Raw genomic sequence first — 15,248 nt, forward strand, 5'->3', positions numbered from 1 at the left:
GGGAAAACTGGACAGCTACATGTAAAAGAATGAAATTAGAACACTCCCTAACACCATACACAAAAATAAACTCAAAATGGATTAAAGACCTAAATGTAAGACCAGACACTATAAAACTCTTAGAGGAAAACATAGGAAGAACACTCTGACATAAATCACAGAAAGATCTTTTTTACCCACCTCCTAGAATTATGGAAATAAAAACAAAAATAAACAAATGGGACCTAATGAAACTTAAAAGCTTTTGCACAGCAAAGGAAACTATAAACAAAACGAAAAGACAACCCTCAGAACGGGAGAAAATATTTGCAGACGAATCAACAGACAAAGGATTAATCTCCAAAATATATAAGCAGCTCAATATTAAAAAAGCAAGCAACTCAATCAAAAAATGGGCAGAAGACCTAAATAGACATCTCTCCAAAGAAGACATACAGATGGCCAAGAGGCACATGAAAAGCTGCTCAACATCACTAATTATTAGAGAAATGCAAATCAAAACTACAATGAGGTATCACCTCACACTGGTCAGAATGGCCATCATCAGAAAATCTACAAACAACAAATGCTGGAGAGGGTGTAGAGAAAAGGGAACCCTCTTGCACTGTTGGTGGGAATGTAAATTGATACAGCCACTATGGAGAACAGTATGGAGGTTCCTTAAAAAACTAAAAATAGAACTACCATATGACCCAGCAATCTCACTACTGGGCATATACCCAGAGAAAACATTAATTCAAAAAGACACATGCACCCCATTGTTCACTGCAGCACTATTTACGATAGCCAGGTCATGGAAGCAACCTAAACGCCCATCAACAGATGAATAGATAAAGAAGATGTGGTACATATATATACAATGGAATATTACTCAGCCATAAAAAGGAACGAAATTGGGTCATTTGTAGAGATGTGGGTGGACCTAGAGACTGCCATACAGAGTGAAGTAAGTTAGAAAAACAAATATCGTATATTAACGCATATATGTGGAATCTAGAAAAATGGTACAGATGAACTGGTTTGCAAGGCAGAAATAGAGACACAGATGTAGAGAACAAATGTATGGACACCAAGGGGGGAAAGTGGGCGGGGGTGGTGGTGGGATGAATTGGGAGACTGGGATTGACATATATACATTAATATGTATAAAATAGATAACTAATAAGAACCTGCTGTATTAAAAATAAAATAAAATAAAATTCAAAAAACAAAAACAAAAACTCTTTGCTCCCAATTCAGGGGTCACGGGTTTGATCCCTGGTCGGGGAACTAAGATCTTGCATGTCGCATGGCATGGCCAAAAAATAAATTAATCAATTAAAAAAAAAAAAAGATTAGCAAGCATGAGGTTCATGAATGTGAAGCATTTTGATTGTTAAATTATTGGATAGAGTAAAGTTTATACTGGATTACATTCATAGCACATTAACACCATTATTAGGCAGAAGAAAATTCATGCATCTCTAACTCATGTGATCACTTAATAGGATTTCCCCGAGTGCTTTTTCTTTTCTTCCCTCTTGTTTTTTGCTCAAATGTTGCCTTCCCGGTAAAGTTTCCCTGACCACCCAATTTTTTTGGTTTGTTTTGTTTTGGGTTTTTTTTTTTGGCCGCGCGGCACAGCATGCAGGATCTTAGCTCCCCAACCAGGGATCGAACCTGTGTCCCTTCAGTGGAAGTGCAGAGTCCTAATCACTGGACCGCCAGGGAAGTCCCTGACCACCCCATTTTAAACTGGAACTTCCCTCCCACATTCCCTACTCCTTGCTTTATTTTTTCTCCTCTCACGTTCTAATATACTAACTTATTGGGTTTACTCTCTGTCTCCTACCCCTGCTAGAATGTAAGTCCCATAAGGGAAAGCAATTTATCTCTTTTGTTCCTGCTGTATCACTAGAGTCTACAACAGTGCCTGACATATAGTAGATGTAGATGTTCAATAAACATCTGTTGAGAGGACAGAAGAGTATTATCTAACATATAAGCAAGGAGCCCTACATGGACCAGGATGTGCTGTGTGGTCTTTATGGGCTATATAACTTCCCTCTGCTGCTGTAAATTGGGAAAAGGGAGAGATTCTCTTCCCTTCCTCCAATATGGTGTGAGAGTGAATGATACATGAAGGTACTTCCATGTTCTTAGTGGAACAAGATAGAGAAAATCAAAAGGCTGCCATTTATTAATGCAACCAGATCAGTCCTGAACAAGTATCACCCTGGGAAAATCCTCTAACTTTGCCCTACCTTCTAGATATAGAAAATAGTCACTATCAGCAACATTATGCCTCTATGATTACAAAGAATAGTATCTTAAATGAACCAAATATAATTTTGATCCTTTTCAACCATTTTTCTGTGTACACTGCTGAAATCAGGCTAGTCAAGTAGAATAAAAATAATTCTTCAGACTGAATCCTTCTTACAGCAAAAATTCCAGTATATGAAGCAAATCCAGGTATTAGGGTCCCCTTTCAATGATCAATCCTTACTGGTCTGAGTATGAAGTTATCTTCTAAAGAGGCCACATAGTGTAATGTAAAAAATTTGGCTGTGGCACCATATTGCTTGGGTTCAAATACTGCTTTTGGCTCCTACCAGGTGTGTTTCCTTGGGCAAGTCATTTGAATTTTCTGACCTTAGTGTCCTCATCAGTAAAACTGGGACAACAGTAGCACTTAAACTTTATAACCTTTGAGGATTAAGTGAGTTAATATGAATAAAGTTCCTGGAGCAGAACTTGGCACATAATAGCATTCAATAAAAACATAGCCATTATATTATTAGGGAGTGAGAGTACCTTCAGTAAATTAAAGCTTTTAGCAGATGACTTTCTGCAAATTACTCTGATTCCTAGAAGGCTGATAACTTGCAACAATGTTATCTAAAAATCTGGGCGGGCATTCCTTCCCCATTACTAACAACACAAATAAAAGTCACAATTATAATGAAAATAAATTGTCTTGATTTTCTTTATTTAGGAGTGTAACTTCTTTTAAAATAAGGGCAAAAAGATAAGAAAAAGAAATTTCCCCTGATTATTTTACTGGCTTTTTAATAGTTGTACATGGCTGTAACTTTGAGTACATGTTTTTGGTTTGTATTTTAATTTATTGTCTTTATCTTTTCCATGATATTTTTTCAATCTTCAATTTCTTTTATAAAGTCCTAGAGCACCCAGGGCTGTAGTTTTAGTTATAGTGGATATCCAATAAATAACCAATTCAAGGCATATGTTAAGAGTACATACCAGGTTCAAATGATCATGTAAAGCATCTGAAGTGGGGCGAAGATGAGTGAGATAGTCTCTGCCCTCAAATAATTTACACAGTAAATTGGTAGCAGACACATGAACTAGGAGAGAAGTCAAAGTACACATGTCATAACAGGAGGACAAGCACAGGAGGGGAGGTGCCTACTAGATGAAGCAGAATCAAGGTCAAGAACATCCTTAGGAAAGAAGAGACATGTTAGGACCCTCGCATGGCTGGCAGTATGTTCCCAGGTGCAGCTGTAGGAGGAAGGTGCCCAGAGGAAGAGGGGAGAGCATGAAGAAAGGCCTGGGGACACAGAGGCTCCGGGCATGCTCACCGAGGGACCCTGGGTGACAGAAGTCCAAGGCAAGTGACTAATAAAGAAAGATAAGACATGAAAGGTCAGTTTGGGTTACACTGCAGAGAGCTGAGGAGTCTGGAATTCATTTAGGAAACCACGTGGAGTCAGTCACACTTTTTGGGCAAGAGGCAAAGCACCAAAGTTCCACCTGAGGAAGACCTCCTGTAGTGGTATCCAGGATGATCTAGATAGAGGAGGGAGGGGAGAGATTTCCCCACCTATTTTCCCAAAACCACAATAATCCCTGCTCTCTCTGGCCACCCAGCTCTTGGGCTGTGCCCCTGTAGCAACAGGAGCTCCAGCACCTGAGGTCTGGGGTCTGAGGAGGCCACTCCCACAGACCTATCCCCTGTGCTCCCCTTCAAGCAGTGAGCTTCTGTCCTGAATCCTTTGGTAACTTCCTGTCCTAGTTACCAGCTCTATTCCCTGGTCCCTCAAAAAAAAAAAAAAAAAGATGGGGACCCAGTTTGAGTCTTTTTGGTTCCAGCACCATCTGCCATGAATACTGCCACCTAAGTAAAGAACATGCTGGCTCCTAAGGCTTGGATTTCCCAGTCTCACTCACCTGGGTGCTCTGTTATGCTACCCTACCTGGTGGAACACATGCCATTTTGTTGTGAAGGACACATTGCTCTATTTACTGGCCTGAGATCTGGATGTTATCTTGGTTACTCTAGTGTTCCTGACAGGCTGTGCCACCCTGAATCTTCTCTGTCAGCCTCACTAGCTGGGTCAGGTTCCCTTTCTAGGCAGGCTTAATGCCAGAACCCAGTCTCTCCCTGCCTCCTCTAGCATTCCATAGCTTTCTAGAGCTAGGACAGCTGATACCTAAGTAGAGCAAAGAGGCCACCTGCAATAATTGAGACATAGAGTGATAAGGACCAGACAATGGGAACCGAGAGGAAAGGCTGATGGTAGAGGCCTGCACTAGGAGAAATAAATCAAAGGTTTAGGAACTAACAGAATGTAGAAGATGGTAAAAGGCAAGGACGAATCAAAGAACTCCATGGTCAAAGCCTGGATGCCAAAGAAAGCCACATCTGCAATAGCAGGGGTAGCTGGGGATGGTAGGGGATCTACTTTGGTTTGGAAAGTATTTGTACATAGGACTTTCCCGCTCCCTCTCTGCGCTCATTCAGAGCAGTTGTCAGTACCTTCCCTCTCTAAAATGAAAGTTTAAGTTAATGCATGAAAGACAAGTAGGGTGAGCATAATGAAAGCCTCTGGTGACTGCTACTGCTGCCAAGTGAACTTTAAATTTTCTATCTTGCTTCACCAAAAATAATTTGTTTCTATTCCTGAAATTACATTTTAATACTATCCCCAAACACAGAAGTATTTGTGAAAGTAGAAGTTATGAAAAAAGTAAAGATATTAAGCTGAAGACATTTTAGATGTTAAGCCAATGTTAAGTATTAACTGTGGATATGTGTTGAAGAGAATAAAGAATCAAGTTGTTAAGATCTCTGTTTGGTGCCATTGCCTTAAACAACGTCAAAGAGTCATTCCTGTAAAAGATCAATGTTGGTATCTCATATCCTGTTTAAAGCCTGGGATACCTTTAGGGAGGAGTGGAATTCAATGGTTGCTACTCCAGTCACCTGCCCAGTCACTCAGTGGTTTGAGGAAGAACTGAGTGTGGTCATAGGTCTACAGACCCTCTCTTCTAAACCGGGGGACACACAGCACGTATTCACAGCAATTCTTCTGCTTGTAGACATTGTAACCTCTCATTGTGAAAATTTCTCTGTCTAACTCTGCAGTCTTACAGTCCAACTTAACTGAATGCCTCCCCTCACTGTGTGAGAGCAAAATCTGATGCAAGTTTCTTAAAATTCTCACTATAAAATTCTGATTTTTTAAATTAAAAACTTGACACCCAGAAGCAAATTAATCAGTGCCTTGCATGTACCACATTTTCAATGTAGATCTATGTAGACCATAAGAATGGGTTTTGAGTTAACACACAGTCCTCAGGCACTACTGCCCATGAGGTGCTCGGGGAGATGTGCTTGGGTTCGAGAGATGTGGGCACTGAGAAGAAAGAAGGATGAGGAAGGGCACGTTCACAAAAAGAGAAGGGCTGAGACAGGTAGCGAACCTCTCTTGCACAGGTTTAGGGGAAATGGGAAGGGGAAGGGGAAGAGAGGGGACAAAAGAGAAAGAAAAGTCAAAGACAACCAAGATAATGACACCTTGTGTAAATCAAGTAAGAGCTATTTTGTAAAACAAGGAAGGACACAACAGCAATGGCACATCTTGTAGAGACTGAGATGGATGAAAATGAGAGAATAACACTAAATGTCAGGATTGGGAGGCTTGGAGTCCCCTCAATGGATTGCTGGATGCAGGGGCAGACTGCAGAAGGAAGGAGATAAGAGTGCAGGAGGGAAGTGGAAGCAGCAGACACAGGGTAGATTTTTAAGACCTTTGATCTTAGTTGTAACCGCCCATGTAGAAGTTAGAGGAACAGCCTGTTTGTTTGTATTGTCAGCTTTGGGGAGATGAAAGCACACGTAAAGACCCAAAGGGAGGCACCTCAGCCGCCACTAGCTACCCACTGCCCCCCCCCCCCAATAAAAAGGGAAGAAATGATTATGTAGGAAAAAAAGTGTAAATGAGATTTTGAGTTCTAAAGTTAGGGAAGGGATGGAGCTTAGGTGGAACCAAAGAAGGACCCTTTCACTCAGGAGATGAAAACCAAAGAAAAGAATCACCAAGGGAAAGTGAACAGAAAAGACTACTCTGTCCTAGAACCCAATAGCCTATGGACCATCCTAAACAGAGCTGAAGATACGGGTAACTTTCTGCTTTAAAACAAGGCCAGAGAACTTGAAGTCGGGGCATAAGCCCAGCCAGCCTTATAGGACAAGACAGCCTTTCAAAATCTAGTTGACTCAGGGATCACCAAGCAGACAGAACACAGGACCTTTCTTAACTTCCACCACCATGAGCATGTGAGAACAATGGCATTTATTACAATGGCATTTATAAATCAGTGTTGCATCCTATCTACCATCAATTAAAAATTCCTACAACAGACACCCAGACTAGGAAAAGTGGTATTAATCGCTGTATAATAGAACACAGTAGGAGTCATGTCCATATGACTGTAAAGCCAAGAGCTTAGGAGAAGGACAAACGAAGAAGAGTTATTCTTCTTGGAAGAAATTCATATTCTTTCATATCCCAAAATATTATGGATCTTGCCTAAGGTGTTCTTTGATGGAGCTGGCCTTGGTCATATCCAAACCCCTAGATTTCACTGTTTGAGACAATGTATTAGAGAAGAAAACACCCTTCTCTTGTTTTTTTCCAAATGCATCAGTTTTCCTCTAGATGTGACATCTTTCCTCAATGTGAAAAAAACATGTTACACCACTTTGTTCCTCCGTTTATTTTAAGCTTTACTAATACATTCCATAAAACTCAGCAGAAATTGAATTAAAAAATATATATATAGTGACAGTAAAATACTTGGGACACTTGACAACATCTTGCAAAATTCAAATAAAGCATTAGTAATAACATGGGTTTAAAAAGAAATGATGCAAGTAAATGTAGCAGAAGAATTCACAATGAATTGTTAACACATCCACTTGGCTTGACTTGATTCTGTTATGTCACAATTTTGATGCAAAGACAAAAAACAAAAACAATCTAATGAGACATCTAATAACTTTCTCAGGTTTTTAATGTGGTTCAGTAGTCTTTAGGAGCTAGAAATATAGTACCCATAAATAACTTCTTGGAGCTCAACTTATATAAAATCTTGTGTGAATTTGAAAAGGAAACAGAATACAGAGATTGCTAGGCTATCCTCAATAAATATGGGATAATATAAAATAACACTTAATGCTGTTTAAAATATCTTTTCTTAAATATTCTGGGTTGGTAGAAATGTTACAGCCTCCCTACTATTAAAATAATTAAAAAGAGTGACAAGAAAAGATGAAGGGAAGTTCTTTGTAATTGTTTCTACTTTAGGGAGAGAGAAGGTAGCAGCCCAGACCCAGGAAAAGGGCAAGGGAGACAAATGAAGAGACTTTCATCATCTCTTTTCAATGTCTTCTTAATGCTACTGTCCAGAGCCCTATTTGCATCTTGGTTATCCATGGTAACTCGACGAGCTAGACTCCCCCAATGCTTAGGGAAACCTGAGCGGGAAGTACTTAAGAAGACCAATGTATTTCCATCTACAACTGAAGAACAAGGCAGAACAAGATGCCCAGTCAGGGGTTGGAAGGAGTCGAGGATCCACAACAGAATCTGGAACTGAAAGCACATTAGAATTCAATTCATTCAACTCTGATCTGACTTGCTCAAGGTCACACGGTACCTTGGTGGCCAAGACACAACTAGAACCCAGTTGTCCTCTCTCAGCATAGCACTCTGTCTATCCCTTCCCACTGCTCCTAACCCAAGAAGCCAGTTCGGAACTAAAGAGGATTCAATAAGCAAACTATCATTATTTGCTCCTAAGCCAAGTCTTTTGTCTTTGCCTATCTTTTTATTGCAAAAACTTTCCAGTACTTACAAGTAGAGATATGAGAATAATGAACCCCATATATCCAGCTCCCAGCTTAAACAATTACCAACTTGTGACCGATCTTCTTTCATCTATACTCCCCTCTCCTCCAGGATCATTTTGAAACAAATCCCAGAAATAGTATCATTATTTCTTTTTAAATATTAAATGCTCAAAGAAATGATACAGCTGCAAAAGCAGCAGAGACAATTTTCTTTAGGAAGCCCTGGTGTCTCTATCTTACACCCTTGCACTATTGATGGTGTTTTCCTTTTTATGTCACAGCGCTAGAACTAAAGGCCAACTCTTATCTCAGCACAGACCAGTAAGATATGCTCTGTGATCCTGTACATACACGGACAATATTAGTTTCTGGTGCAGTGAGGAATTTTGATGAAGGGATTATTTTAGACAACAAACGTGGAGAAAGCTAAACTTACACCAAGAGATAAACGCCTTTCCACCTTAAACAATACCCTGATACTGGACATTTGTTTAAATCAGGCTTAATTCTGGCCTGAGATTTAAGGCCAACTTCCTCCATAAGTCCATATGAAAGGTACTAAATAATGTAATTCTTAAGGTTTAACAAATCCACAAAATAAAATAACAATAAAAAGTTTTCACACCATTAGGGTTATGCCTCCTCTAGGACACAGACCATTTATTTGTCCTAAGGACATGACGGAAATTTAAAATTAATAAATATAGCAACACTTTTCCTTCATACAGCCATTTAAATTTTGCCCACAGAACAAATACATTTTAAAGACACTTAAAAAATTCTTCATTGACAAATAGGATCGTGTTACTGGAACTAAGTAGACATAGATAATAGAGTGTTCGTATGTGTGTGTATAAATGGATACTTGCAGCTACAATACTGACAAATAACATTTCCACTTCTAATTTTCCATTTCACCTCCCTCTCCCTACACATTAATTTTTTATATGAATTTACAAGTACATATTTAAAAACGAGACTATGTTAGAAAGCCAAAGTGAGTAGAAAAAGAAGGCAGATCAGAACCCTAAGTTGTTTCACCCTTAAATGAAATAATTTCATTTCAAATATAGATTAATTTTTTCCCTGAAAAAAAAAAACCCCTGCAAGATATAATTTTTTACCTTTTGGAAAATTTTACAATTTATCTTCTATCAAAATTATGATGTTCCTACCTGCTGATGTTTCTCTAAATTTGTCACTGGTCTTCTTTTTCCTCCATTTCCAAGGCTTAAAGATTTTACCAATGGTGGAGAGTTTCCCCTTTCTCTTGAAGGGAGGTGTTTGGGAGCCTGCTGTTGGGCCATCTGAGTTTGCTAGAGAAGCTTTGTCCAGTCCATCAACTGTATAAAGAAAGTCAAGTCAGAGAAAAGCTGTAATAAAAGTTTGAAACAACATCATCTATGTCTTCCTGCACTATTCAAAGTAAGCATGCTCACTTTAATTGGAATCTCACATAAAGTTTATTTTGCCCCATTTCCCTGCCGGTAGAGCTCCTCTAATATCAATCAATAAATCAATCCTTCAGAAATTATAGTCCCCTTAGATAATCATTTTGAGGAAACAGAAAAGAAAAAAGAGACCTACATAAAAGGTAAGGCCAGATAAATAAGGGTCTGCGAAACAGCTGAATCCATCTGCAACAACTACATCGATATTTTGTGCAGAAATAGAGTATTCTAAGTGAAACAGGATGTTCCTCCAGAGAGTAGTTTGGCATTCTCAGTAATGAAAATGACAGTTATGGTGTAGTTAAAACCAGGTTATTTTTCCTTCACAAAATAAAATTTAGTGCCAAGAAGCTAAATTCTAAATTTTACTATACTAAAACTACCTTTTGCTTCTGTTACAAAAAAGGTTTTAGCTTCAAATAAACTGATAACTATCACGAATGACAAAAAATACGTGGAAAATATGGATGTCGTAGGTAACAGAACATATCTTTATGTGCCTCAATCATTTCATCAGTCAGAAGAAAGGCCCCAAACCTTAAGTTGCCTTACACTATGTTCATAACAGAAAGAAGATGGTGATAACTTATATTACCCCGAAGATTAAATTTTAATGGCAAAAAACGGGAAGCAACTAAAGAATGGATAACTATGGTATTTTTCATGCAATGAAGTAGCACTCAGCAATTTAAAGAAAAGGAGCCACTGATACCTACAAACAATGTGAATGTATCTCAAAAACATTGTGCTGGAAAAAAACAGCAACACACAAAAGAGTGCATACTGTGTGGTTCTATTTATATGAAGTCCTAAAAAAGGCAAAATGAATTTATGGGAAAACAGAAAAAAGAAGAAGAAAGAAAGAAAACCAGAAGAGTAGTTGCTTCTTGGAGTGAAATGGAGGTGGGAATTAATTGAGAAGAGGCTTGAGGGATTTTCCTGGGGTGATGGAAATTATCTCAATAAAGGATGGATTATACAAAATGCATCAAATGGTATTTATGATATTGTGCATTTTACTTTATGTAAAATCTACCATTAAAAAAACCATAAATAAGTAGTGAAGTCCAATTAATGGCATGCACGCTGACATGTTTAGGAATGAAGTGTACTGATGTCCATCAAAAATAATAAATTGATGGATAGATGGAATGGAGATGGATAAATTTATAATATAGTAAAATATAGCAAAATGTTAAGTGTTGAATCTAGGTGGTGGGTGTGTGGTCATTAATTGCATAATTCTTCCATCTCCAAAACTTTCACAATAAAATATTGGGAAAAATAAAACAAAAATTGAATGGCAAGAACCTCTGCTTCCAGGAAAATGGAGTAGACTTACTTTTTCCTACTTCTCTTGCTACATACAACTAAAAAAACCCCGAATGCTATATATAAAAGAAACATGAAAAGACTATACAAGTTGAAAAGAAAGTAGGCCAGCTTGGGACCTCAGGACCTAAGAAACAACATGGAGGTAAGATCCCTGGGTTTTCCTTTAGTCTCATGTATTCCAGACTTGCAGCTGAACCTGAAAACACCAATGGGCACAGACCAAAAATCCTCAACAAAAGCCTGCTCTCTCTAGCCAAAGGAGCAGGAAAGGGACAGCCTAGCAAGACAGAAAACTTTTAGACAATAACTGCTCCACTCCAGCAAAACACCACAGAAGAAACTATGACCATCCAAGCCAAGAAAGGCTGAGTGGGTAGACTAGACTTCTACCCTCTAATGAGGAGCCCCAAAACCCCTATCAGAGTGGTATCAGAGAGGACCAAGTAGGGAGCCAGGACCTTCCTGTGCGCCAGCTGTTAATGAAGCATCCTCTACAGTGTCAGTGGAGACCATGTGGGAACCTGGTCTTCCACCCATACCCAGTAATGAGGTATCTCTTCTTCTCCTTCCCCGCCAGTATTGGGGTCACACCAAACCACTGCCCAGTGGGAACAAGACCACCCCCACCCACTACGGTGTCAGTAGAGACCACATGGGGATCTGGAAGTTGAACCGTGCCCGAGAGTAATGAAGACCCTTCCCTCCATTTCTGCCGCCAGATATCAACTGAGGATGAAGGGAGAACCTGGGTTTTTACCTCCGCCTGGCAGTAATGAGGTGGCACCCCTCGCTTCCCTTGCTGGAGAGGTGTCAGACAAAGCCAGTTAAAACAAAAGGTTTCCATAACATTTACAGTCTCATAATATAATACAAAAATGTTTTAAGTTTCGATCAAAAATCACTTGACATACCAAGAACCAGGAAAATCTTAAACTGAAAGAAAAAAGACAGTCAATACAATGCCAATACCTTAATCCTTATAAGTTCTCCTTCCAAACAAGAATGATAAATCCTGTTCTTCCCACTCATAAAGTCAACTCTAATTTCAGGCAGAAATGCAAGTTTGGCAGTGACTGATTCTTCTGTAAATGGTTCCTAACCCTACTTTACCCCAGCCACGTTGGCCACAGTGCAGCAGGCAAAGAGATGAGAAGGACTAATTTGGAAGCTAAGCCAAAGTTAAAAAGTAAAATCCTTATTTACTTTACTTCCACTCCTGTCCAACTGCCTTCCTTAAACTAGGGGCAAACCCAGGGAGAAACTGACCATATGGTATTTCTTCTCCACTGAGACTTTATGCTGAAGGCTCAATTTTGAACAATTTAAATGCTGTGAAATATAAAAGGACTGACTATTACAAACATGGGAACTAAAGTTACCATCTCAAATTCACCTCCGTGGCTATAGACACACATTTAGTTCTCATTTTCTCTCAACCCACATATCCGGTTCCCTGACACTCCATCAAAATTCTGCCTTTGATCTGAAACACTAAGGAATAGTCTATTTTTTCTCCTGAAGACAAAAACAAATGAAAACAAAAATTAATTATTCCTTAGGTGACAGAAGGTGACAGATGGGGAGACTGAATGAGGTAGTTGAAAAATGAAAGCCTTCATGTTAAATTCATAGCTACATAAGACATTAACTGCCATACCTTTCTTTATTTTACATTTAGTTTTAGTCTTTATCTCTACTCCGGAAGGGGCCTGGGCCAGTGCCAATGACCACAGCAGAACACGCACACACATACCTTTTTCCTGACTGAATGAATCCACCTATAATTTTGTAATTATTGGGCTATTACAGTAAACCACACTTGCAAATAGGAACCATACGTCGGCACAGTTGGCCACACTGCCATCGTACTTCTTGTAAATCATGAACATGAAGGGGACTGCCACCTGATTTGGAGTAGTATAAACAGAATATTTACTCCTTTCTTTCCTCCAAACACCTAGGATACTGCCAGGACCATTGATAATTCTATTATTTTTCTTTTGGACCAATTTACCATTAAAGTCACTTCGAAACTTTCAAAAAATTTTTTCACAACAAATCTAGTGAATTTGGTATTTACACACAGATAAGAACAAATTGCCAGGTAAAGCCCAGATGAAAGTCTGATTTCCCTGTTTTATTTTTACTTTTTTTAACATCCATCTTTTTATTTATTTATTTATTATTATTTTTTGGTCACACCACTCGGCCTGCAGGATCTTAGTTCCCCAACCCAGGATCAAACCCGTGCTCCCTGAAGTGGAAGTGTGGAGTCTTAACCGCTGGACCACAAGGGAAGTCCCTGATTTTCCTGTTTTAAATGTTTACTTTGATCCACTTACATGTTATGAAGAGTGACCTGTCATTCAGCAGAACTTTCTTTTTCACACTGGAAATCAACATTTAAAAATATTTAATTAAATTAATTAATTAATTTAAAATCTCCTTGAGGAGGAGATTAATAAAATTTATTTACTTTTAATTATTTTTTTAAAATTTTTATCGGAGTATAGTTGACTTACAATACTGTATTAGTTTCTGCTGTACAGCAAAGTGAATCAGTTATACATACACACATATCCACTCTTTTTTAGATTCTTTTCCCATATAGATCATTACAGAGTATTGAGTAGAGTTCCCTGTGCTATACAGTAGGGCATTATTAGTTATCTATTTTATATACAGTAGTGTGTATATGTCAACCCCAATCTCCCAGTTTATCCCCCCATCCTTATCTCCTGGTAACCATAAGTTTGTTTTCTACAGCTGTGACTCTACTTCTGTTTTTGTAAATAAGTTCCTTTATTTTTAATTTTAATTTTATATTGGAGTATGGTTGATTAACAATGATGTGTTAGTTACAGGTGTACAGCAAGGTGATTCAGTTATACCCATACAAGTATCCATTCTTTTTCAAATTCTTTTCCCACTTAGGTTATCACAGAATATTGAGCCAAGTAAATATTATTTAAATATTTTTAAAAACAGTCATTAGCTGTTCAAATGCAGACATTTTAAACGACACAGCTCAGTCTATCTTCCCACCAAAATAAGCTCGTTCCTAACAGGATTTTCCTGCACCACCAACCAGTAAGATCCAGAAAATACATGAAGATTTTACTTTCCATTTAAACAGAAGTTTATCAATTAGACAATCCCAGCGCTACTGTGACCACAGAAGCCAAAAATAAATGAAGCTAGATAATTATCATATAAATTAAATTATAGACTTGGAGAGTCTTTTCTTTGAGATCTGAGAACTGAATGACAAGGATTCTTAGAAAAATTAACCCTATTTAATACGAGTTTGTAGTATTTTATAATGTTCAATAGTTCTCTAATAGTCTAGATATTCATTTTTGGTTTTTCTCCACACAATTATTTCAGTCACTGAGAAAGTGAGACAAATGTGGCAGAACATTCCACCTCACAAATTTCGTAGGTGAAAGATCATTTAGAAAAGAACCTCAATAAAAGAATTCCCGGTACTAATTCTAAAGAAAGTGATAGCCACTCTGAAAAAAAACGGTGGCAAAGATGGCCTCAACTGTCCTCTAAATATCCTTACATATCTTTTAACTTTTAAATTTTTTTGGCTGCATTGGGTCTTCATTGCTGCACACGGGCTTTCTCTAGTTGCGGCGAGCGGGGTCTACTCTTTGTTGCGGTGCACGGGCTTCTCGTGGCAGTGGCTTCTCCTGTTGCAAAGCACGGGCTCTAGGTACGCAGGCTTCAGTAGTTGTGGCTCGCGGGCTCTAGAGCGCAGGCTCAGTAGATGTGGCGCATGGGCTTAGCTGCCCCACAGCATGTGGGATCTTCCCGGACCAGGGCTCGAACCCATGTCTTCTGCATTGGCAGGTGGATTCTTAACCACTGTGCCACAAGGGAAGTCCCTATCCTTACATATCTGAAGGTTAATGAGAATACATTTTTGAAGCCCAGTAATAACAAAAACAATTAAAGCGAACTCATATGTGGTTAAAAAAAAAAAAAGTGTTGTTAATACTCTGCTGTACTAAGTATATGCTTACAATACTACTCATAGTGATTTTATTGGACCAAAGAATGTACCTATTAAAAGGGCATTGTACAAAAACATCTGACATTTAAAAATCAAGAACTTAGGGACTTCCCTGGTGGCAAAATGGTTAAGAATCTGCCTGCCAACGCAGGGTACATGGGTTCAATCCCTGGTCCGGGAAGATCCCACGTGCCGCGGAGCAACTATGCCCATGTGCCACAACTACTGAGCCTGCACTCTACAGGCCGCAAGCCACAACTACTGAGCCTGCATGCCACAACTACTGAAGCCCATGTGC

At 38.8% G+C, this 15,248-nt stretch overlaps 1 protein-coding gene across 4 annotated transcripts in view; it reads right to left on the reverse strand.

The window, feature by feature from the left end:
• The window catches only part of PHACTR2 (phosphatase and actin regulator 2), a 196,752-nt gene that overhangs the window by 90,848 nt on the left and 90,656 nt on the right, over positions 1 to 15,248 (reverse strand). For all 4 annotated transcript variants that reach the window (XM_059941077.1, XM_059941075.1, XM_059941076.1 and 1 more), the window contains exon 2: positions 9,319 to 9,486. In XM_059941077.1, coding sequence (XP_059797060.1) covers positions 9,319 to 9,486 — 168 coding nt within the window. The remainder of the gene's footprint in view (positions 1 to 9,318; positions 9,487 to 15,248) is intronic.

Source organism: Balaenoptera ricei, chromosome 12, assembly GCF_028023285.1.
Source record: "Balaenoptera ricei isolate mBalRic1 chromosome 12, mBalRic1.hap2, whole genome shotgun sequence".
Taxonomy (NCBI): domain Eukaryota; kingdom Metazoa; phylum Chordata; class Mammalia; order Artiodactyla; family Balaenopteridae; genus Balaenoptera; species Balaenoptera ricei.